This window comes from Thamnophis elegans, chromosome 7 (genome assembly GCF_009769535.1).
Source record: "Thamnophis elegans isolate rThaEle1 chromosome 7, rThaEle1.pri, whole genome shotgun sequence".
NCBI lineage: Eukaryota > Metazoa > Chordata > Lepidosauria > Squamata > Colubridae > Thamnophis > Thamnophis elegans.
Genome location: NC_045547.1, coordinates 83,699,594 through 83,725,124, shown reverse-complemented (window position 1 = coordinate 83,725,124; position 25,531 = coordinate 83,699,594). Strand labels below are relative to the sequence as shown.

At 46.3% G+C, this 25,531-nt stretch overlaps 1 protein-coding gene across 1 annotated transcript in view; it reads right to left on the bottom strand.

Moving 5' to 3' along the window:
- CAMK1D (calcium/calmodulin dependent protein kinase ID) overlaps positions 1–25,531 on the bottom strand; it is a 136,018-nt gene that overhangs the window by 49,817 nt on the left and 60,670 nt on the right. The window contains 1 exon segment of the mRNA XM_032222175.1: positions 16,738–16,869. Within this exon segment, the coding sequence (XP_032078066.1) occupies positions 16,738–16,869 (132 nt within the window).

The following is a 25,531-nucleotide window of genomic DNA, read 5'->3' as shown; positions in this document are numbered from 1 at the left end:
TTAAACAGTGTGTTGTCTGGGCACAAACATTTGTGTCATAATAGTTAAAGCTTACTACCATATTCATTATATATTTATATCTATTCTTATTTTAATACTAATACTTTAAACTTAATATATCTTCTGTTACAACATTTCTCTTCTTAACTCATTTAACTTCGTAATATGTTACTTTCATATTTATTCTCTAACCATGGATAAAATAACTCCCATATATTATTATTATTATTATTATTATTATTATTATTATTATTATCAGATTCTTCCTTTCCTTTCATTGCAAGCGTTAATCTATTCATTTCCGCACATTCTAATATTTTCTTCATCACGTTTTCATCCGTAGGGATCTCTTCACCCTTCCAATTTTGTGCAAGATTGCACAAAATCAGGGTGTCCAAACTTGGGAACTTTAAGACTTGTGGACTTCAACTCCCAGAATTCCCCAGCCAGCATGCATGCTGGGAGTTGTAGTCCACAAGTCTTAAAGTTCCCAAGTTTGGACAGCCCTGCAAAAGATTTGAGGATAGTTGATTATGGGGAAAGCCAAGCTGATATTAGTGTAACGACCATCCAGAAGTTCAAGAATCAACAAGAGATCATGGTTTTAATCCATTTTAGTTTGCTGATCTATTCTGCTTTTTCACTAGATGGCAACCAACATAGAGGGAACATTTTCTCCCGAAGAGATATGTTTATTTGAAGATTATCTACTACAGAAAGCAAAACTTCCTCATTTTTGTTTGCTGAAAATGAGAATCATTAAAAGACCCGCCCTGATGAAATAGAAAAAAAAAGCAAAGGAAATCTTGTGGCTGCTATCAGGAATATCTAAAGCCCTCTTCTGTTTCTGAAGAATAAATCTCTTATCTTTGTCTCTTTCCCCCCTTAGTCACTTCCTTCTAACGATCAATTAAAATACACTAGTTCCAGAGCTGAACTTTTGCTAAATCAAAGCCTTTGCACATGTCCAAAACCTATCCAAGCATTGCAACTTGTTTTCCTAATAATTAGGGCAGTTTTTATCAGTTTGGATCTGGAGCCTCTCAAGGTTAATATTTTGCCTGCAAAGAACTAGAAAGTTGTCAAACCAGAATTGAATGGAATAACAGGGTTGGAAGAAGGGACCCTGGGAGTTTTCTTGCTTCCTTCCTTCAAGCAGGAAACCTTATACTATTTCAGACAAGTGGCTGTCCAATCTCTTCTTAAAAAACCTCCCGAGATGGGGCACCATCAACTTCTAGTGGCAAGAGGTTCTGCTGGTTAATTGTCCTCCCTGTTAGGAAGTTTCTCCTTAATTCCAGATTGCTTCTCTCCTTGATTAGTTTCCATCTGATGCTTTGTGTCCCACCTTCTGGTCTTTTGGAGAACAGGTTGACTCCCTCTCTGCTTTGGGGAAGCCCCTCAAATATTGGAACACTGCAATCATGTCACCCCTCGTCCTCCTACTCATTTCACAACATCCTGTTGCTACTTAAATCGGTAGATTCTGCAGCCCTGCAGTCCATTCTACTGCCAGATTCTGTACAATGTTTTAGATTTAGATTTAAATATTTATATCAGGCATAAGATCTGTAGGTTTACTGTGCTAGCCTTTGGATCCCAATGGACGAACTTAAACTGGGTTTTTTAAAGTCTTCCCCTTCCAACGTGCCAACTGGCTGCAGGGCAAGAATTACGCTAATATCAAAGAAACGGTAGAAAAGAATCGTGAAAGAAGATGCAAAACGAGAAACCGAATAGCAGGCAAAGATTAAAATAATTCCTACTTATTTTAAATAATTAAAATGGACCTGTTAAATTGTCCCAGAGGAAGAATGGGAGGGAATGTAAGAGTAGGAAAGAGGGGAGGAATGGGAAGAAGAGGGGAAGGGTAAAGGGGAGGAAGGGGAAGGAGAGAAGGGAAAGGAGGGGAGGAAGGAAGGAAGGAGAGAAGAAAGAGAAGAAAGGGGGGTAGGAAGGAGGGAGGGAAGGAGGGAGGGAAGCAAGGAGGGAAGGAAGGAGGGAAGGAAGGAGAGAAGGAGAGAAGAAAGGAAGGAAGGAAGGAGAGAAGGAGAGAAGAAAGGAGGGAAGGAAGGAGGGAAGGAAGGAGAGAAGGAAGGGGGAAGGAAGGAGGAAAGGAAGGAGGGAAGGAAGGAGGGAAGGAAGGAGGGAAGGAAGGAGGGAAGGAAGGAGAGAAGGAAGGGGGGAAGGAAGAAGGAAAGGAAGGGGGAAAGGAAGGAGAGAAAGAGAAAAGAAAGGAGGGAAGGAAGGAAGGAGGGAAGGAAGGAGAGAAGGAGGGAAGGGGAAGGAAGGAGGGAAGGAAGTGGAGTAGGAAAGAAGAAACGAGGGAAGGAAAGAGGGAGGGAGGGAAGAAGAAGTAGGACCGTTGTAAGATAAGATGGATCTATGAGATGTTAAGAAAGCAATCTTCAAGTATATTGTCAACTGTAGGGAAAAATTGTTATAAATACATATTATTAATAACAGTTATGAGATCATATAATTGTGAATGTATATATGAAATTGATAAAATAAAAAAATAAATAAATAAAAATAAGCTGCTTTGTGCACAGTAGTTCCTAATAATAAAAAAATAAAAATAAAATAAAATAAATAAATTGTCCCACGGCGTGTTTGGCTGCGGGGAGTTTCCCCATTCGGCATCTGTCTTGCTTGACAAGATGAGAAACTGAAAATTAAGTTTGTCTTTGTGAACATTGCAAATGTTCTGCTTTTATTTCCTCGGGCAGCTAAGCTACCCAACCACCCTGTTTCAAGAGAAACACCCGCTGTGCTGATTAAGTTACACGGTTAATAATATTTGAACAAGAAATCAGAAGCATTGTGATGGCAATTGCTTTTTAAGAATCCATGTTTCCAGTTTCAATAAAACCTTCCGGTATTTTTTATTACAGGGGGGAGGGGGGCTGCTACATCATCCAGCGTTTTAATGAAAACTGATCCAGTCAACCCCAGGTTTTAAGTGGGATTTGTCATCGTTTCCTTTGATTAGATGCTTCTATTAAGCGATCCTTAAAAACACTAAAAGCCGCAGGCTTCTGTCTTTGCAAACCGAAAATATATTTGAACCATTTCAGCATGGGGGTTAATTCATCGACCAACATCGATTAGATCGGACGGTTCTGACAGCAATTATGCAACTGTAGGGAGTTATCACCCAGCCCTTTCCCAGAAAAATGAAATATCCTAGGAAATATTGAAAAGGCAGAATATTTCTCTGGATGTGAAAAGAACGAAACATGTTTTAAAAGACAGAATAACTTCCTGCCCATCCCCACTTTGTTAATGGGCCATTAAGAAGGCCAAGCTAGTCCACTTTACATAATAAAGACTTCTCCACTTCAGCTACAGGAAAGCATGATAATATTGGCCCCAACTGACCACATGGCATCTGAGAACTCAACCAAACCTGGATTCCAAACACAGCCTAGAGAGTTGCCCCTGCAAGGCCCCATGGGAGTCTGACGACCAACCAGAATACATTGCTTACACAGGAACAGGAAACAGAGAGGTGGGACTGAACAGGTTATAAAAAGCCTAGCAAGCCCCTCCCTCAGCCCTTCTCTTCTTCTCCACCAACATTGAAGCATGTGATCCACCTTTTCTGTTCAGGGCTCAAGCCATGTGGTCCTGTCCACCATTAAAACCATCTTTCCAAGCAGCCTCCATGTCTCCAGTGTCTTTTCCCCCACTTGGAGCCGAACCCAGAAGGACATTTCTTTCACCACAACAAAACAGCCCAGGACAATTGGATTAGGGGCCAGGAGAAAGCACACAAAATGGCTGTTACACATATTTAAAAATCAAGTGGGGCAACTCCTGTGCAACTTTGGAGAAGATGCACCTTTTTAAAGTTTCACAATCAGGGGCCACAATTGTACTTTATTCTAACTCAAACCTTGCCACAATACCACATAGCTTGCTCCTGGGGAGGAAAGCTATGGCAAATCTAGACAGCAGACTAAAAAGCAGAGACAACACCCTGCCAACACAAGTGTGTCTAGTCAAGGTGATGGTTTTCCCAGCTGCAATGGATGGCTGTGAAGGTTGGAGCATAAGGAAGGCTGAGAGCCAAAGAATGGAGGCCTTTGAACTCTGGTGCTGGAGAAGAAGACTCCTGCATTGAGTCCCTTGGACTGCAAGGCCATCCAACCGGTCAGTCCTAGAGGAGATCCACCCTGACTGCTCTTTAGAAGGCCAGATCCTGAAGAGGAAACTCAAAGACTTTGGCCACCTGATGAGAAGGAAGAAGGACTCCCTGGAGAAGAGCCTCATACTGGGAACGATGGGGGGCAAAAGAAGGACTGCAAGGCCATCCAACCGGTCAGTCCTAGAGGAGATCCAGCCTGGCTGCTCTTGAGAAGGCCAGATCCTGAAGAGGAAACTCAAAGACTTTGGCCACCTGATGAGAAGGAAGAAGGACTCCCTGGAGAAGAGCCTCATGCTGGGAACGATGGAGGGCAAAAGAAGAAGAAGGGACAGCAGAGAAGGAGGTGGCTGGATGGAGTCACGGAAGCAGTCGGTGTGAGCTTCAATGGACTCCAGAGGATGGTAGAGGACAGGGAGGCCTGGAGGAATGTTGTGATGGGTCAGACACAACTTTGCAACTAACAACAACAACAACTCAAACCTGCTGAGATTAGCCTGTTTTCCAGTCCAGCGGGAACGACGCAAAGCTTTCATGGACTTTCCGAAAACAGCCTAGTCAAATTTCTAAATCCCTTTTGTGCATCCGATTCCTTTCATGCTGTCAGATGTTCAAGAGCTCTAACGATATTGTGATGTACCCGCCATGGGGATGTTCTCCACTCGAGCAAATAGGCGATTACGCAGCCATTCCAGGAAATTCAGGGATGGGAGGCCTCGAGGGATGGGGGGTGGGGGTGTTGTGAGCAAACTTGGCTTTTAAACAATTAAAATGTATGAGATTCTGTCCGGCAGGTTTGAAAGGTAGAAAGTCATCGCAAGTGCTGTTTGCGTCCTCGCCCGAGGGAAAAACAGATGCTAGCTGGCTCTTTCTAAGCTTCTGTTTACCTTGGTATGTGGCCCCCGGCCTCAATATTAATACCCAAATTAATTGCTAGCAGAATCTGATCTGCTTTTTAAATTTCTTTTTAATTCTTATTCATTGGGACGTGGGGGCTCAGTGGCTAAGACGGTGAGCTTGTCAATCAGAAAGGACAGCAGTTTGGCGGTTCGAATCCCTAGCGCCGTGTAACGGAGTGAGCTCCCGTGACTTGTCCCAGCTTCTGCCAACCTAGCAGTTTGAAAGAAGATAAAAAATGCAAGTAGAAAAATAGGAACCACCTTTGGTGGGAAGGGAACAGCGTTCCATGCGCCTCCGGCATTGAGTCATGCCGGCCACATGACCACGGAGACGTCTTCGGACAGCGCTGGCTCTTCGGCTTTGAAACGGAGATGAGCACCACTGCCCCCTAGAGTTGGGAACAACTAGCATATATCTGAGAGGGGAACCTTTACCTTAATTCTTATTCATGGAGTTAAGAGAACCGATGAATGAGATCCCTGCCTTTTGGGGATTCTCTGTAAGGTGAGAAAGACCCCAACTCTCCAATTTCAGGAAGAAACACCACACCGGCTCTGGATTGCTTTAGAATCAGATAGTTCTTCAGATCCTGCTTTGGGTCCTGAATCAACGTCCAGGTCTTTGAAAGCATGGAGAACATCTAGGCGTGAAAGTCTCAGAGGTTGGACCCCTTGGGAATAACAGTAACTCCTCCGAGGAGAATGGTCCTCTGCCATGGATTCCAGTAGAAACCAGGGATATTTGAAAGGTTCTTGACATTTCCCACGTGACAACCTTCATCAAAGATTAGTAGAGTAAAAGCAAGGATGTTCTTGCCCGCCATTCTTTTTTCTTAAATCTTTTTTTTAAATTTTCATATAAGTAACCACAAGTATACGATTACATCTGAACAGACACTGTTTTGTGTTATCCAATATTGTATCAATTCCTCTTACCATCAACCCATAACTACTATCATTTGATCTTCTGCTTTCCGTACACCATATTATGCCCTATTTTACCGCCACCCTACCTCCTCCCTCTCTCCTCCTCCTTACCTCCTTTCTTCCCTCTACCATCCCTCTCTTCTCTACTTCCCCTTCCTCTCTCCTCTTTCCACGCCTTCTCTCCTATTCTTTCTCTCCCATCTGTTTCCCTCTCTCCTAACCCTCTCTTCCTCCTTTCCTCTCCCTTTCTCCTCTCCCTCTCTCCTCCTCCCTACCTCCTTTCGTCCCTCTACCATCCCTCTCTTCTCTACTTCCCCTTGTTCTCCTCTCCCCTCTTTCCACACCTTCCCTCTCTCATCCTCTTTCTCTCCCATCTGTTTCCCTTCCTCCTATCCCCTCTCTTCCTCCTTTCCTCTCCCTTTCTCCTCTCCCTCTCTCCTCCTACCTCCTTTCTTCCCTCTACCATCCCTCTCTTCTCTACTTCCCCTTCCTCTCTCCTTCTCTCTCCTCTTTCCACTACATTACATTCCTTCTCTCTCTCCTACTCTTTTCCTCCCTTTTACCTCCCTCTCTCCAATCCCCTCTCTCCCTCCTTCTCTACCCTTCCACTTGATTTACGTGGTGTATTTCAGCGTCTGAGCAAACACCATTTAATATTGATGGCATAATAATTACATTCCAATAAGCGTCTTTCATATTAATAATTGTACAGACATTCTCCTTTTAAGAGTATACCTATCTAAGAATTCCATTGTTATCCCCCCCCCCCCCCAAAAGCATATCTTTTGGACAAAGTGTGAGCCGGGTTCAGGTTCCCAGTTATCCTCATAATAATATTAGATAGTTAATTTATCGCCTGTTATATTTACAGCGCGCCTTTCTGTGTGCACCATTGACCTGTGACTTATCAATGTGCAAGATCTGATATTCTGAATGTACAATGCAGCCTCTGTTATTGTAGCTGGACGTCAATTGTTGGTGTTCCTGGGTCTTCACAATATTAGGTGAGATTGGAGTGAGTTTGGCTTGTAGGGCATTCTCTGTTGCTTCTACTACCATGGTCAACCCAATGCACCATTTTAGGATAACCAGTGATGCTTCTATTTCCGTCAGAATAGAGCTGGAAGGGACCTTGGAGGTCTTCTAGTCCAACCCCCTGCCTAGGCAGGAAACCCTACACCACTTCAGACAAACGGTTATCCAACATCTTCTTAAAGACTTCCAGTGTTGGAGCATTCACAACTTCTGGAGGCAACTTCTGTTCCACTGATTAATTGTTCTCACTGTTAGGAAGTTTCTCCTTAGTTTTAAGTTGCTTCTCTCCTTGATTAGTTTCCATTCCTTGTTTCTTGTCCTCTGATGCTTTGGAGAAGAGTGTGACCCCTCTCTTCTTTCTGGCAGCCCCTCAAATACTGGAAGACTGCTATCATTCCCCCAGCCCCAAGTCCTTCTTTTCTCTAGACTGACCAAACCCAAATCCTACAACTGTTCTTCATTTGTTTTTGTCCCCAGGCCTTTAAAATAATCTCAGCCACCAAGTTCATCTGATTTTCCCCACCCCTTTTAACGCAGAAAGAGAGTCACACCAAAACATCAACCAGTCATCCCAGGTTTAAATTTCTTCCTGGAGCAAAACAGCTCATCCAAGCTGTAAATCTGCCAGCAAGTTTTCAAGGAAGCGGTGACTTAACACACAAAAGGCCACTCACTTCAATTCGCCGGTTTCTCGTTTCAGAGTACTCGAGAAGTTGGTGCGGTTTTCCCGAACTTGGTTTCCTCTTAAGTTTTGAGCCGGGTAGCTTTCATGTTTCTCTACTTCGGTTACACCCCGATTTGAGTTCGTCTCACCTAAGATATTTTCAACCTGTTCTGTATTTACAGGGCCACACTATTTAAACAGCTAGTAATTAAAAGAAGAATACAGACATATTCAACATGCTGGCTTCAGAGGAAGCAAGGAGGTAACGTTTCAATTACATTCAGAGTTGATATCCAGCCGGTTCGGATCGGTTTGTCCGAACCGGTAGCGGAAATCATGGGTGGGCCTGCCCGCCCATCCCAGCTCTATGCTGCCCTGTTTAGGCATGTTTTTGAGGCAGGGTGCGTGCGCTTAAGGCGCGCGTGCCAGCAAAGTGCATGTGCAGAAACCGCCCGTGCGCCCGTGACAGTGGTGGGTTACGACCGGTATGCCCCAGGATGGGCTTACCGGAGCCTGCTGGGAGCACTGGGTACCGTTCCAGTACAGTGCTCCGGAGGGCCCACCTGCCCGCCCGTACTCCTTACCAGTATTTGAGCTCTTCGGGGCTTACGCGCACGGAACATACGGTGCCTGCCCGATGCTCTGCCGAGCAGCTGGACTGTCGTGGAGGCATCGTGGAGTGTTGTAGGCAGTAAGTACGAGGAGGAGCCAATGTCACGACGGTACATCGTGCGGACTCAACAGTCCGAGTCCACCGATGACACTTTTGCCCTTGGACGGTCTGGCAGGACCTAAACCGTCCCGAAGAGACGGTGACTGGGAACACAAAACCTTGCTGGTCGCAGGGACACCGCAAAGTCCTCGTCGACCTTACCGGTATTTGAGCTCTTTGGGGCTTACGCGCATGGAACATACGGTGCCTGCCCGATGCTCTGCCGAGCAGCTGGACTGTCGTGGAGGCATTGTGGAGTGTCGTAGGCAGTAAGTATGAGGAGGAGCCAATGTCACGACGGCACATTGTGCGGACTCAACAGTCTGAGTCCGCCGATGACACTTTTGCCCTTGGACGGTCTGGCAGGACCTAAACCGTCCTGAAGAGACGGTGACTGGGAACACAAAACCTTGCTGGTTGCAGGGACACCGCAAAGTCCTGGTCGACCTTACCGGTATTTGAGCTCAATGGGGGTTATGCGCATGGAACATACGGCGCCTGCCCGATGCTCTGCCGATGACTGTCATGGAGGCATCGTGGAGTGTCGTAGGTGGTAAGTACGAGGAGGAGCCAACGTTACAATGGTACATCATGCGGACTCGACAGTCCGAGTCCGCCGATGACACTTTTGCCCTTGGACGTCCCGAAGAGATGGTGACTGGGAAGACAAAACCTTGCTGGTCGCAGGGACACCGCAAAGTCCTGGTCGACCTTACCGGTATTTGAGCTCTTCGGGGCTTACGCGCACGGAACATACGGCATCTGCGCGATGCTCTGCAGAGCACCTGGAGTGTCGTGGAGGCATTGCGGAGCGTCACGGGTGGTAAGAATGCATACGCATGCTGCTTGTGTGTATGCACACACTGCTTGCATTCATGTGGTGGACCCTGGGCCCCATTGCAACGGGATCCAGAACCCACTATTGGCCCGTGAAATGAGTGTGCCTGTGTGTGTGGCAAACCAGTGGTAACCAAATGTGAAACCCACCGCTGATTACATTATATCTTTTATGGATTTGGGAGTGTATTATATTTGCTGTGAAAACAGATTATCTTGCAGGTCTCCAGTATTAAATATCAACTAAATATCTCTGCTGACTGAGATATGGCTTATGTATTATTTCTGTCCAGACTCAGGTTGGGCTAAAGGAGACGGGAAGCCATTTCCGATTAGTAAATGATGATGTAAGTGTCCGTTAAGATTTCAACCGATTAATTTTCATTTTACCTGTAGAAATGGGTTGTTAAACCATTTATTTATGGTGTGACAAGATTCATGGCAGTGCTAAAAGGACAAACCAGACTAAAAATAAGCAGGGGCCTATTAGAATCTGACAGATTTGTGGATCAACTGTACCCAGCCAAATAATTGTACAATCCTGTAACAAAAGCAGACAAAATACTGTATGCTTTAAGTTGGAAACAAGAAAAGTGTGAGAGGAGAATATTACGCTAGGATCACAGTCCAAAAAATAGCAATAGCAATATAGCAATAGCAGTAGACTTATATACCGCTTCATAGGCCTTTCAGGCCTCTCTAAGCGGTTTACAGAGAGTCAGCATATTGCCCCCAACAATCTGGGTCCTCATTTTACCCACCTCGGAAGGATGGAAGGCTGAGTCAACCCTGAGCCGGTGAGATTTGAACCGCTGACCTGCTGATCTAGCAGTAGCCTGCAGTGCTGCATTTAACCACTGCGCCACCTTGGCTCTTCCCCCACAAACCCTCCCCCACAATTTCTTTGGGAGGAGCTGGGAATATTATGGGCTGCAAATCAGGGGTGGGTTGCTAATCCCATTCCAACCGGTTCGGTTGGAATGGGGCCGGCGGCGTCCTCGTGCACACGCGCAGTTCACGCATGCGTCTTAGTGCCCGCGCGATGCTCCATCTGCTCGCGGAGACTCGCGCAGGCGCTGTATGTGCCATGCGCCTGTGTGGAAGTGCAGAAGCCTTCAAAGACCGGTAAGGAGCGCGGGCCGGCGGGTGGGCCCTTCGCCGTTCCCAGAAGTTACTTACTTCCGTGTTCGCCGACCAACCGGTTGGTGGGGACCGCCGTGAACCGGTTGAAACCCACCCCTGCTGCAAATGTTCCTTAACTTGTATCTTCCCAAAAGGGAAAAAAAATAAACTTGGAGGGGTTCTGAAGTCCACCATGCAGAGGGCGGAAGGAATCATCTTGGAGGACAAGAGGGGAACTCTGCTTCAAACCCAAGAATACGCTAGGACAGAAGCTTGCCCACCCCAAAGACCCAGACATAAACAGAGCAACGTGGTATGTGCAGTACAATGCAGTGAGCCATGCGCAGATCTGTGCATTGGGGAAACAAAACAGCCACTCCACAAACACATGGCACAGCATAGGAGAACAAACACACCAGGACTTAAATTCAGCAGTCCACCTGCATTTCAAAGACGCAGGCCAGGTTGAAGACAACGAACTCCACATTTTGGACAGAGAAGATCGCTGGTTTGGATGAGGGGGGGTCAAAGAAACCATCTGTGTCCAAACTGAACACCCCTCTCTCTACCGATGGGGAGACGTACGACATCATCTATCTCCAATCTGCAACACAAAGTCCTTTCAGCAGTTGCAAGAAGGTTCCACACCCATTTGCAACACTCCGGGGACCCCCGAGGACACAGATGAACCTCCAAGTGGCCTCAACGACCCTCGGAAAGAGTTGCAAATGACCAGCTGTCTGCAAGGCGTATAAATCCTTCCCTCTCCCGAGGGGTAGTAGGAAAGACAGGATGGAGAGGAGAAAGGAGAGAAACAGAAAAAAGGGAAAGGCAGAAGAAGGGGGGAAGGTTAAAAAGGAGGAAGAGAAAGGAGAGAAGGGAAGGGAGAGGTGGAAAGAAGAAAGGAGAGAAGAAAGAGAAGAAAGTGGGATAGGAAGGAGAGAGGGAAGAAGGCAGGGAAGCAAGGAGGGAATGAGGGAGGGAAGGAAGGAGAGAAGGAGAGTAGATAGGAAGGAGGGAAGGAGGGAAGAAAAGGAGGGAACTCAAGAGAAGAGAATGGAAGGAGGGAAGGAGGAAAGGAGGGAGGGAAGATATGAGAGAAGGAGGGGGAAGAAGAGAGGAAAGGGAAGGGGAAGGAAAGGAGGAAGGGAAAAGAAAGGAGGGAAGGAAGGAGGGAAGGAGAGAAGGAGGGAGGAAAGGAAGGGGAGTGGGAAAGAAGAAACAAGGTAAGGAAAGAGGGAGGGAGGGGAGAAGATACCCAACCTTTGATGCCTATAAGGATTTTGATATTATGGGAATGTCTTGAAACACAGTCAAATGTAAAGTGAAACAGTGGATGTTGTATTGTCTTTTACCAGTTATTGGTTGTTGTATTTTTCTTTTACTAATAAAAATACTTTAATATTAAAAAAAAAATCCTTCCCTCTCCCACCATCCAGGCAGAGCTGAAGAAGCTTCCAGGACTAAGAAGCAAACCGCCAAAGAAAATCCAGAAAATCCAGAAAGTCCAGTTGCCTCTTGAAAAAGCACTTTCGGAAGCTCCACAAAGACAAGGTTCAGGTAAGGTTTTCAGCCCCAGCAACAAAAGTTCCTCGAGAAAACATTGCAGATACCTTCCACCTTGGTTCACAAGAAGGTACATCTAGGCAGGAGAAGAACATTCAAAATTTTGGGACTATCAGCTGTTTCAATAGAACCTCAAATCGTTTTCGACTTACCACCACAATTACAATTCTAGAATTTCCATCGCTAAGCAAAGCAATTGTTCAATGTGTCACCATCGATTTTATGACCTGGTTGTTAACTGAATCCTTGCAGTTGTTAAGTGAACCTGTTGTGGCCCGCCAGCGGCGAATGGGAGCTTGCAGTAGATTCGGACAGTGAGGAGGTGGGGGAGGAAGATGGGCCAATCCTGGAGTCTGGGGAGGGCTCTGATGAGGGGCTCTGTGTCGGAGGCAGAGAGGGGGTCAGGGCCGTCTGACAGTTATCAGCTGCCTTCGGAGTCGGACATCAGTGAGGCAGAAGAACAGCTGGAGCCTGTTCCCAGTGTGCGCATGCACAGAGCTGCCAGATGAAGGGAACAGCTAAAGAACAGGGGTCGAATTGGGAGTGAGGCCACAGGTGGACGGTGAATGGCCCCTCCCAGAGGAAATAAAAGAGGAGCGAAAGGGGAGTGGAGTTTGCAGGAGACCATTAGTGTGCTTCATTGGTTCGTGACTCTCTGAGACTCCTTGCCAAGTTCTGCAGACATCGGCCTGGCAGCTCTCCAAGCCAGATAAGGTCTGTGACTGTGAATCCTCCCTTGAAAGACTTTGCTGGAGGTGAATGAGCAGAATTCACAGCAAATTAATAAAATGGGGTTTTTTGCCGGGACAAGGAGTTTGCTTCATGCTCTCGGGAAGCCTTGGCCAGAACAGAAGATTTCTAGCCTGGGCCTTTACACTTTGCAATAATGCCTGAAATGAGAAAGCGAAGATTGAGAGGCCTCCTGAGAAAAGGATGGTGAATCCGTCCGGCTTTTGCTTTGAAATCTTGGTTTCTTAGGAGATGACTCAAGTATGTGTGGGGTACTTAATACCCTAGGAGACAGAGGGAACATTCAAAATGTTCTCTGAGGAAGTGGGCTGGAAAATAATGGAAGCAAATAAGATTTTAAGCTACGTCAACACAAGGAGAGCTTTCAAATTGCAGGGAATAATAGGCCTATCAGATTACTCAGTCCTTAGTTCAAGTGGTCAATTAGAAGGATCATAGACGAGGATAAGTGGTCATTTACAAGTCAAGGTCTGCATTTTTATCAATCCAGGAAGGGCCACAGAATAAATATCTAAATTACTGGACAGCAGAGTCCAGCTGGAATTTACTGGATGTATTCAGGCCAAGGGTTGGGTAGCCAACTGAAGCTTCAATCTTAATTCCTCTAAAGCAGGGGTCCCTAAATCCCTGGGCCATGGGAGAGATGGGCAAGCATGTGAAACTACACTCATGCGTGTGTGAAACTCCACTGGTACAAGTGGAAGGTGCTTGCACTCATGCGGGAAGCTGCGTTATCATGAATGGAGCTTCGTGGTCGAGCACAAGTGCTGAAGTGAGTGGTGCTTTGAAAAGAAGGAAGATGAAGGAAGAAGGAGGAAGGAGAAAGGAAGAAGAAGAAGGAAGGAGGAGGAGATGAAGGAGAAGAGGAGGAGGAAGAGGGAAGAGGAGAAGAAGAAGGAGGGAGAAGAAGAACAAGAAGAGGAGGAGAAAGAGAGGGGGGAGGAGAAGGAGAAGAGGAGAAGAAGAGGAAGAGGGAGGAGGAGAAGAAGAAGAGGAGGAAGAAGAGGAGGGAGGAGGAGAAGGAGAAGGCGAGAAGAAGAAGAGGAGGAGGAAGAGGGAGGAGGAGAAGAAGAGGTGTAGGAGAAGGAGGAGGAGGAGGAGAAGGAGAAGAAGAAAAAGGAGAAGGAGAAGAAGAAGGAGAAGGAGGAGAAGGAGAAGAAGGAGAAGGAAAGGAGGAGGAGGAGGAGAAGAGGAGGAGGAGGAGGAGGAGAAGAAGAAGAATAACAAGAATAACAAGAATAACAAGAACAACAAGGAGAAGAGGAAGAGGAAGAGGAAGAGAAGAAGAAGAAGAAGAAGAAGAAGAAGAAGAAGAAGAAGAAGAAGAAGAAGAAGAAGAAGAAGAAGAAGAAGAAGAAGAAGAAGAAGGGCAAAACATGGAAGTTTGATATTGCACAGCAGAAGACCTTTTCTGGGATGTCTCCATTGCTGAATGAATATCTCTTGTAGAAGGCTTCCAGGGAGACCAATAAGATTTCTTCTGTATTATCCTTGAGTGGTTCTGGAATTGGATGTTCCCAGTTGTAAGGCAGGAGAAATGAAGACTTAAACGGAGGTCTTGATGGATGAAAAAAAGAAGTTGGGTCAGCAAATGGAGAATTCCAACAGACAAGGATGAACAAAGTCAACTAGGGCTGTTGAGATCCAACATTCTGAGCTGTTTTTTTCCCCCTCATGACCCATCAAGAGGAACAGATTTCCTGTCTTTACACCAAGAGAGGTGAGAAAATGGGTTGTCCAGCTAGGAGGGCGGAAAATGACCCTTTGGAGAAACACAACGAAAGTTGTATGCTTAGAAAAAGAAAGAAACTCTCCGTTCCATGGAGCGATCAAATGGTAGACTATTAAACCGATAAATGGATCCGTCTCCTATAAAGGGAAGGAAGAAAACAATGGAAGGGAACTATTGATATGCGAGAGCACACATCTTGAAAAATCTATCGACATGAGTCACATCCTCTTTTGCAAGAGAAAAATCAATATCCCCCTGACACAAATGACTCCGCAAATAAGTAGAAGGTGCATTGTTGACCTCGGCCTGCTATCCTTCTTCGGAATAAATTTGTATTTTTCTGCGGAAGAAAAACCAAGTGGCAAAACGTTGGAGGGGCCTGTTGAGGTCCGCTGGCGGCCTGCGGAGCTGGCAGTAGAGTCGGACAGTGAGGAGGTTGGGGAGGAGCATGGGCAAGTCCTGGAGTCTGGGGAAGGCTCGGATGTGGGCTCTGTGTCGGAGGGAGAGAGGGGACAAAGGCCAGCTGGCAGTTCTCAGCTGCCTTCGGAGTCGGACATCAGTGAGGCAGAAGAACAGTTGGAGCCTGTTCCCAGTGTGCGCATGCGCAGAGCTGCCAGAGGGCAAGAACAATTAAGACAAAAGGGGTGACTCAGGAGTAAGGCTTGGAGCTGATTGGCCCCTCCCATAGGACATAAAGGAGGAGCAAAGGCACATGAGCCTTCGCAGGAAGCAACTTCGTTCGTGCTGGTTGGTTTAAATTCTGAAGCTCCGTTTTGACTCTGTGCTCCGTGTGGCCTTGCAAAGCTAATTTTCAATTAGGTTTTTGGCAGTGTTTCAAGGGAGATAAAGGTGGGTGCTTATCAGCCTTACCCCGAAAGACTTTGGCAGACTTCTGTTGGACTCTTCACAAACTATTTGGGACTCATTACGGGCTGTGAATGAACACAATTCACAGCCTTTAACATAAAAAGAGGGTTTTGGGGACTAAGTGTGTGCTTTTTACTGTCTCAGGGAGCCTGAAGTCAGAACGGTGCCTTAGAAATAACAGTGTGGTCCTGTTGGGAGATTGACCCTGGGCTTAGCCTGGAAACCATAGGAAACAACAGATGGAACCCCAAAATTATGGGAACTCCTGTATCTTGAAAAAGAATGTGGTCCCTGAATCTTGCTGTTAGGAAAAACTGAGGGATTCTCAGGTTGGAAATGTTCACACATGATGGTCCAATTAAATGATTTATTGCTAAAAAGCCCATGCGCAGGAATCTTCTCAACTCATGGTTAACCCCTAGGAGTTAGATAAGGTTGATGGAATTCAAGTTGGATTTAGTTTGCTTGCGGCTACATAGGGATTCTAGACTGATGCCTCTTTCAAACTCCACCTCCAGGTTCCACCACTCCTCCGGCATAGATGCCATTCGAAGCTTCGAAATTAGGGGTGGAATAGGATACCTATACTTATCTTCCTGAAATATGAACTAGGAAAGGAAAGAGGGACCAGCCTTGCCTCGCCCATCCTAGAAGACCTCTCCAGATTATCTCCAGGTTTGGAAACTGTAGCCCACCCAGAACCCTTTGCCAGAGCTTCCAAACACAAAACAGGTTTGATTTGATTTGATTACATTTATATGCCGCCCTTTTCCCCAAGGGGACTCAGGGCGGCTCACAATTCAAATCAGGGGAGCGGGGTACAGACAAAAAATAAAAGACAGAACATAACAATACATAATTAAAAAACACACAGCAGTCATACCATTCGAGACGGGGGGCAAAAGCTCTTTAGCCCCCGCCTGTCGGAACAGCCAGGTTTTAAGGGCTTTGCGGAAGGCCTGGAGGATGGTGAGGGTCCCGAATCTCCACGGGAGCTCGTTCCAGAGGGGTCGGAGCAGCCACAGAGAGGCTCTCCTCCAGGTAGTCGCCAGTCGGCATTGGCCGGCGGATGGAATTCGGAGGAGGCCTAATCTGTGGGATCTAATCGGTCTATTGGAGGTAATTGTAGACACGGACTTACAACCGTTAGTTTAATAACTGCTCAAAATTACAGACATAGCTGTTGCAGCCTTCCCATGGTTACATGATCAAATGCAGATGTTTGGCCTGTTTCTGGCCTCCCGGAGGATTGAGGAACACCTCTGGAGCCTGGGGAGGGGCGAAAACACCCCACCACCATGGCGCTTGAAGCTGAGTAGGCACGCCCACCACGGCAACCTAAAATCCCATGTCTGTACAGCTTCCTACCAACTCAGTGAGAACATCTGTCCAGCAGAGGTGAAAGGTTCACCTCTGGTATCTTGCAAGAAAATTGGTCAGAACAATCACAGTCCAATAAGTGATATTTTAGGTACTTACTTTCGCAGGACTGCAATTTCGTTTTCTATGCTGCTTTCCTTCCCTTTGAGGGCTTTCTTGGGGATGCACTTCACTGCAAACAGTTTTCCACTGCTCCTGTTTTCAGCCAGGACGACTTCGGAAAATGCACCCCTGGGAAAAAAAGGGGGGAGGGAACAAAATATATATTTCAACTCGACTGCGCTGAAAGCAGAACGTAAAGATCCTGATTGGTGTTTTTCAGCACCAAATGCAGTTTTAGCCACACGATCGAAAAATCTCGCAGCGCACGTTGTGTTCATTCCCAGAAATCTTCTAGACCAGTGTTTCTCAACCTTGGCAACTTGCGTGGCACGACAAAAACCGCGGTCCACTAAAGCGCGCCCGATTAAAGCACGTACCTGACGTCATCAGCAGCGCGACAAATACGACCGGGCGGAGAAAAAAGGGCGCTTTAAAAAGCGCTTTTAAAGCAAGCCGATTCACGTAAAGGTAAGGGTTAGGTTTAGGTTTAGGTTTAGGGTTAGGGTTACGTTAAGCGTTAGGTTAGGTTAAGGGTTAGGTTTAGGGTTACGTTAAGCGTTAGGGTTAGGTTAAGGGTTAGGTTTAGGGTTAGGTTTAGGGTTAGGTTTAGGGTTAGGTTTAGGTTTGGGGGGGTTAGGTTTAGGTTTACGCTTTATTTTTAACTTTACCGCTCACAGCGTGCTGTTTTCGTCGCGCTGTGATGACGTCAGGTACGCGGTTTCGTCGAGCGCGCTTTAGTCTACCGCGGTTTGTGGTGGAACCGGCAACTTGAAGATGTCCGGACTTCAAGTCCTAGAATTTCCCCCAGCCAGCGAATGCCACGGTAATAACAACCAAATGACTGCAAAGAAACACCATTCTTCCATTCTCCCCCCACCCGCAATCTTATCAGAGGCTATCCTTCCATTCGCCCACCATCTGGTCTCAACTGTCAGGTACCTATCCTTCCATTCCCCTCGTCATCTGAACTGATGAAGCTTCTTGGATGAGAAGTGAAACATTTTCTTTTCTTCTTCCCCATATTAAAAAAATCAAAACAGTTTTACTGCCTTGTGAAGAAAAAAAGCACCTTTGAGACAACTATGGCCTGGATTATGAGGATCTCCACAGAGCTCCAAGGAACTAGTTCGCAATTCGCAATTTAATGAGCTTATATGCCGCCCAATCCCGGAGGACTCCCGGGCGGGTTACAAATACGAATAGTTGCGGTCCTCTTCTAAGACGTTTACCATTTGCAACTGCTTCAATGTTTTCTAGTCTGTGGCTCTTCCTTTGATCTCCCAAGGTCATTTCCTGTCAGAAATTCTGTTTATATATAGCACCACAGAGCAAAAAAAAAAAAAGGGGGGGTACAGTCACCATGTGCTTTACTGCTCAACTGTTTAACTGCAACTAGAAAAAGGAAATTCTGCTTAGAACAAAAGAGCATAGAATATATATCATAGACACTACCATATACTGGCTGAATACTACTGTAGTGTTGCATAGAAATATATTCCAACACTAAATTCCAACATTTCCGCTTACGATTGGAGATCAGGCGGACCTTTGCACAACAATCCTTTCCAGACTTGGCTGAGCAACCTGGAGTGATCTCATGCGAACGAAACATTTCTGAGCACAGTCCATATCAAGACTTATCTCTGTCTGAGTCAGACAACCAAGATTTGTGACCCACAGCCCAGACGGAGGGATACATTCCCACAATGTATCTCTCCTGTGCTCAAAGTCAATCACCCAGTGTTGAGATGTCATTCCAGTGCTGAATTGTGATGTAGATTAGCAAAGGGGCACATTTTCCTCTTTTTTAAAAATTTTTTATAGGCATGCTATTTGACAATTGCAGCTATCAACATTTTGTGTGTGTGACCACAAATTATTTTACCTGTTCTCCTTCATAGTAGACACACCCCTACACTGGGAGGGGAGGGAGGTGTGTTCCATAATTGATGTCAACATACCCATATAGCATCAAGCAATAACACAAGATAATCCAGTTGTTTCAACATATGTTAATGTCCTGGCATGTAGGACATCATTATAGCTTGTTGTTGCTGCTGTTTTTCAGTTGCTAAGTCATGTTGGACTCTTTGCAACTCCATAGACCATAACACATAACACACCATGTCCTCCACTGTCTCCTGGAGTTTGCCCAGATCCATGTTCATTGCGTCGATGACCCTATCTAACCATCTCTTCCTCTGCTGTTCTTCCATCTCTCCCAACATCAGGGCCTTCTCACCTGGTGGCCAATGTATTTGAGCTTCAGCTTCAGCACCTGTCCTGCAAAAGGACAGCCAGGGTTGATGTCCTTCAGGACTGACTGATCTCATTATGGTTTCTGGTGGCCATCAAATTCTGGATCGATAAAAATGGAGGGGGGGGAGGGAAACAGGGGTGGGATTGAAAAATGTTAGCAACCGGTTCTCTGCCCAGTTGCTGGGTGGGCATGGCCATGGTGGGCGTGGCCTACTCAGCCTCCTGCATACGGTGGGGGAGAGGCATTTTCCTCGAGCTTCTGAGAGGGCAAAAGCATCCTCCCCTAGCCTCTGGAGGTCCTCCAGAGGCCGGAAACAGACCTGTTCCTGGAATTCCAGAACTTCCAGAAGGCCCATTTTTTGCTCTCCCAGAGCCTCCGCACAGGCCTGGTACTAATCTGGCATAATGAAGGGGCTGCGTGGAGTCTCCTGGAACAGAGTCTCCTGGGAACAGGGGGTGGCCAGCCAGTCTTTGCAACTTTGGTTCGGAGAACTATTGTAACATCGGATTTACCTCGGATTAACTGATGTAAAATTAACATCCGGTTCGTCCAAACCGGTCTGAACCGCCTGAATCCCACCCCTGGAAGGAAAACCCTCTACTCTTCTCCCATAGGTTTCCCTATCTGGGTCACCTGGAGGGCTTCTTTCGAGCGTGAGACTCTCGAATGACACTGTTGTGGTTTTTTTGCCAACAGTGGGCTAAACAGCCTCGAAGCATCTCCAAATCTATTTTAGCAGCTTCTGAAAGGGTAAAGATGCTTTACACCTCATCCACCTCCTGTTTTATCTTTAAATTCATCACTTCCATTTTTATCAGGATCTCATTAAGCCCAGACAACTTTCTGACATCCCTTTCTTCCCCTGATTTGCATCTGTGACATCCTCTCAGGGATTTTCCTGCCTGCCTGAGCCTTGCCCTTTGAGAGTCACACAGGTTTAGTGACACAACAGGCGTTGGCAGTCTGAGAAGGGCTGCCTTGAAAGGAAACTGCTTTTCAGAGGAAAGGTGTGGCTGAATCCAGGGGGGAAACAAACACACAAGCAGGAATGTGGTAAAAATAGGACACAAATTGATTTCTCTGGGACTTATCAAACCTGTATGCTGTACCGATAGATTGAGGATAGATAGATAGATAGATAGATAGATAGAGAGAGAGAGAGAGAGAGAGAGAGAGAGAGAGAGAGAGAGAGTGGTGGGAGGGGAGGGCGTAAGGTAGACAGACATACAGGCATAGATGTACAGTAGAGATAGACAGACAGACAGACAGAGGTAGGTGGGTGGGTAGGTAGGTAGGTAAGATAGACAGACAGAAATACAATAATGATAGGTAGGTAGATGGATGGATGGATGGATGGATGGATGGATGATGGATGGATGGATGGATGGATAGATGGATGGATGATGGATGGAGGTAGGTGGGTAGGTAGGTAATAGACAGATAGAAATACAATAAGATAGGTAGGTAGGTATAGGTAGATGGATGGTGATGGATGGATGGATGGATGGATGGATGGATGGATGGGATGGGATGGATGGATGGATGGAGGTATGGTGGGTAGGTAAGGATAGACAGACAGATAGAAATGCAATAATGATAGATAGGTAGATGGATGGATGGATGGATGGGGGGTAGGTGAGTAGGTAGTAAGGTAGACAGTGAGATATACAGTAGATATTAGACAGAGAGATGTACGTAGGTAGGTAGGTAAGGTAGACAGACACAGCTATACAGTAGAGGTGAGAGAGAAATGTAGGTAGGTAGGTAGGTAAGGTAGATAGACACAGCTAGATATATAGTAGAGATGATAGATAAATAGATAGGTAGGTAGATGATGGATGGATGGATGGATGGATAGATGTGATAGGAAATGGATAGAGATGATAGATATAAAGATAGACAGAGTAAACAGATATGTAGAAAGATGGCCATAATATAATATATTCTGTCAAAATACACTTTCTATACCAAATGATGTAAACGCTGTCATTTTCAGTCAAACCTCAGTGTATACAACCCCTGTTATATATTTTGGAGAAGCCTTTAATTTAATGGACAATTCTTTGATTTAATGGAGACACTTCTGATTCAATGGACACCGCATGGAAAAACAACGTCTGTTGGATCCAAACTCAGCTAAACCAAGTTTTTTTTTCAAGAGTTTGCTCTGTTAACTATCCACGCAGCAGCTCGCGCCTGTTACATTCTACTTTCCCGAGCCGTTCCTTTCCAACTGCAAAACATCGAGTTGTTTGCCACCTTCTACTTATCTTTCAGCTGCTCCCTCTAATTCACTGCCCAGAGAGATGTGTTCAAAAAGCTTTCAGCCGCAAACCACGAACCATCAAAAGCCACTCCGAGCAAATATCAGCCGCCATCACACCCACCCACAGATACACATCCTGAGTGCAGCCAGAGCTGCCAAAAAGCTGCAAGGTGATTGTCTGAACTGAACTGTCAGAACTGAAGCCTGCACAGTAACATCTCCATCTGACGTTTTGCCCTTCTTTGCAATGTCCCTTCACCAAGTCTAGCATTTGCGTTCATCTCTGCTCTTCCACATTACTGGACTTTTGACGCTGATCCCACCCCCTTCCCATCCGCATATGAGAATTTTGTTGTTCTGACGCAAACTCCTTGTCCCGACAAAACCTCCTTTTATTAATTGACTGTGAATTCTGCTCATTCACATCCAGCAAAGTCTTTCGAGGGGATTTACGGTCACAGACCTTATCTGGCTTGGAGAGCTGCCAGGCCGATATCTGCAAAACTTGGCAAGGAGCCTCGGAGAGTCACGAGCCAATGAATTGAACTAATGGTCTCCTGCAAACTCCACTCCCCTTTCACTCCCCTTTTATGTCCTCTGGGAGGGGCCATTCACCATCCACCTGTGGCCTTACTCCCAAGTCGGCACCTGTTCTTTAGCTGCTCCCTTCATCTGGCAGCTCTGCGCATGCGCACGCACTGGGAACAGGCTCCAGCTGTTCTTCTGCCTCAGTGAGGTCTGCCTCAAACCCCAGCTATTCTCTTTTATCTGCTTCCTTGTGTTTTTAATTCTCTCATAACATTGAGTTCCCCCCGCAACCTTCAATTCTTTTGTAAAAATCACACATCTTTATGTTGTTTGCAATGCAACCATGTCCGGGTTTTCTGCAAGAAAGACTCGCTTTATTAATAAAATTTACTTCCGGGAAAATGTGTGCAACATTAATTGTCTTCCCTGGCCATGCCTGGCTTGTACGTTTGGTCCATTTTCTGATTCACTGTCCATATTATTCGGATTTACAGTATGCATGGTTTCATTCTGCCTATAAAAATGTCTTTAGTCAGGCAGCTGACTCCTATAGACGTGATTCATTGTCCTGCTTTAACCCTTCTCTGAAAATTGTGGTTGAAACCACACTTTTTGTGAGCTTAAGGGTGGAGGGAAGTGTTTGCCACAAACAAGCCTAGGTCGAATCACCCCTTGACGTCTATTCAAAAACAATATGCCGGTTGCTTAGTTATCCGGATTTTGAAAACTTTGATCATCCTTGGGATGCTACTGTAGTTGTAAAGTGCCAGGGTGGGGTGCAAGTACCCATTTTCCTGTCACTAAATAAATGGTTGTAAGTTGAGGACTTGCTGTCAGTCAAACCAAGGAAGAGAGGAGGGGTTTTGTCGGCAACACAGTCCCTCTCACAATGGTGCCAATTAGGTTTCACGGCAATGCACCGATAGGTTCAAATCTGCACATATTCAAGCTGGGCAAGATTTGGTTTCCGAAGAAAGAAAATCGCACTTTTGAGAGGCAACAGTGTCTTCTTTTTTAAAAAAATAAAGTTTATTATTTTTCCCTTTCATATTCATTCATAGGTACACATTCTTATAATTGCTATTTAACATTTGTCTGTTCATTGTTAGTCTCTACACTCATTTTACACACACCATATATAATACAGTTTGGGTCACTTTCTTGCCACCCATTTCTCCATCTTATTTTGCAACAACCTTCCTCCTTCTCTCTTCTCAGCCTCCCTTCTCTTCTTCTTCTTCCTCCTCTCCTTCCTCATTTCTTCTTCTGAGAAGTTGGAGGAGGAGGAGGAAGAGAAGGAGGAGGAGAAGGACTAGTACTACTACTACTCAAAACCCTACTCCCCTCTAGCACTGTTGCCTAAGTGGGTAATGAAACATCTGCAAGAAAACCACCAAGTTCGGAGAGCACCAAGGACCCTACAGTCCTCCTTCTCCCTCCTCTTCTTCCTCCTTCTCCTCCTCTTCTTCCTCCTCTTCCTCCTCCTCTCCTCCTGCTCCTTCTCCTCTTCCACCTCCTCCTCCCTCTTCTTCTTCCAGTTCCCCTCCTCCTCCTCTCTGCAATCCCCTCTCTTCTAGCACTGATTACGTTACCTATTGGGTATTAAAACGTCTGCAAGAAATCCACCAAGCTCAGAGAGCACCAGGGACCCCTCATAGGCCGTTTTGACTGCACCCTGATTTGTAGTCAACACGTCCACTTTAATCCATTAGCAAGCAAATACTATATCCGTCTGGGTCCTGTTTTGTTGCCCCGCATTCCCTTGCTGTAATTATATTGCTTCAACCGTGTTCCAATGGGTACAATAAGCAATTGCATTAAGTTTCAGTAATGTTTCCACGGTGTTTTCAAAGTAAGGGGAGTGTGGGGGAGGGGGGGGATGCCAGGGGTAAGAACTGCATTACTTGTTGCAGAAATAATAGCGAATTAAATCATTTCCTTCTGCCTTTCATGTCCTGGAATAAATGTAGGGAGGAGGAAAAAAGGGGAAAGCAGATTTTTTTTTAAAAAAAAAATACACATGAAGTCAAAATTGGCAACTGACTCAAAGTTACGACGGTTGCTGTGTCCTGGGGTCACATGATTTCCTTTTGTGACCTTCTGACAAGGAACAGGGAGGCCAGATTCACTTAACAACCAAGTTCCTAACTTAACAACGGCAGCGATTCCAGAAAACAGCGGCAGAAAAGGCTGCAAAATGAGGCAAAAATTCACTCAAGAAATGTTTCACTTAACAGCAAAAAAGGGGGGCTCAATTTTTGGTCGTCAGCCGAGGATTACCTGGAGTTGGGTCAGTGTAGATTGGATGTTTCGGGGATGTATTCCTGGCCCAATCTCTCTCTACTTTCCTTTTTTTTTCCAATGTGCAATGAAAGTATTTCGGCTTTAGAGGAAGGATGACACCCTGGAGTTGACGTCGTGGCCCTCAAATTGATGTGACAGGAGCGGCTTGATTTTGGTCACAGGGGAGGGGAGATGAGGAGAAATGCTCGCATTTGCAACTAAGAGAGCACGCAACGAAGAGACGAGGGAGTCCTCCTGCCCTTCTGACTGCTTCTTCCTTCACAACAGAAAATATCCAGACCTCAGCAGTCAGGAAATAAGTCTCAATAAGGAGAATATATTTGTAGCTCAGGGTCGACAGGAGGGAGTCCTTGGTGCTCTCTGAGCTTGGTGGTTTTCTTGCAGACATTTCATGACCCAACTAGGGAACATCATCAGTGCTAGAAGGGAGGAGGAGGAGGAGGAGGAAGACAACTGTGGGGTCCTTGGTGCCTCTGAGCTGGGTGCTTTCTTGCAGATGTTTCATGACCCAACTAGGGAACATAATAAGTGCTAGAAAGGAGGAGGAGGAGAGGGAGGAGGAGGAAGAGGAGGGGGAAGAAGAAGAAGAAGAAGAGGAGGAGGAGGAGGAGGAGGAGGAGGAGGAGGACTGTAGGGTCCTTGGTGCTCTCTGAGCTGGGTGCTTTTCTTGCAGATGTTTCATGACCCAACTAGGGAACATAATAAGTGTTAGAAAGGAGGAGGAGGAGGAGGAGGAGGAGGAAGAGGAGAGGGAAGAAGAAGAAGAAGAAGGAAGAGGAGGAGGAGGAAGGGAGGAGGAGGAGGACGGTAGGGGTCCTTGGTGCTCCTCTGCGCTTGGTGCTTTTCTTGCAGATGTTTCAATGACCCAACTAGGGAAACATAATAAGTGTTAGAAAGGAGGAGGAGGAGGAGGAGGAGGAGGAGGAGGAGGAGGAGGAAGAGGAGGGGGAAGAAGGAGGAGGAGGATGAGGAGGAGGAGAACGGTAGGGGTCCTTGGTGCTCTCTGAGCTTGGTGGTTTTCTTGCAGATGTTACATGACCCAACTGGGGAACATAATAAGTGCTAGAAATGAGGAGGAGGAGGAGGAGGAAGAGGAGGAGGAGGAGGAAGAGAAGGAGGAGGAGGAGGAGGAGGAGGTGGTGGTGGTGGAGGAGGAGGAGGAGGAGGTGGAGGAGGAGGAGGAGGAGGAGGAAGAGGAGGAGAGGAGGGAGGAAGAAGAAGAAGAGGAGGAGGAGAAGAATGGTAGGGGTCCTTGGTGCTCTCTGAGCTGGGTGCTTTTCTTGCAGATGTTTCATGACCCAACTAGGGAACATAATAAGTGTTAGAAAGGAGGAGGAGGAGGAGGAGGAGGAAGAGGAGGGGGAAGAAGAAGAAGAGGAGGAGGAGGAGAGGAGAACGGTAGGGGTCCTTGGTGCTCTCTGAGCTTGGTGGTT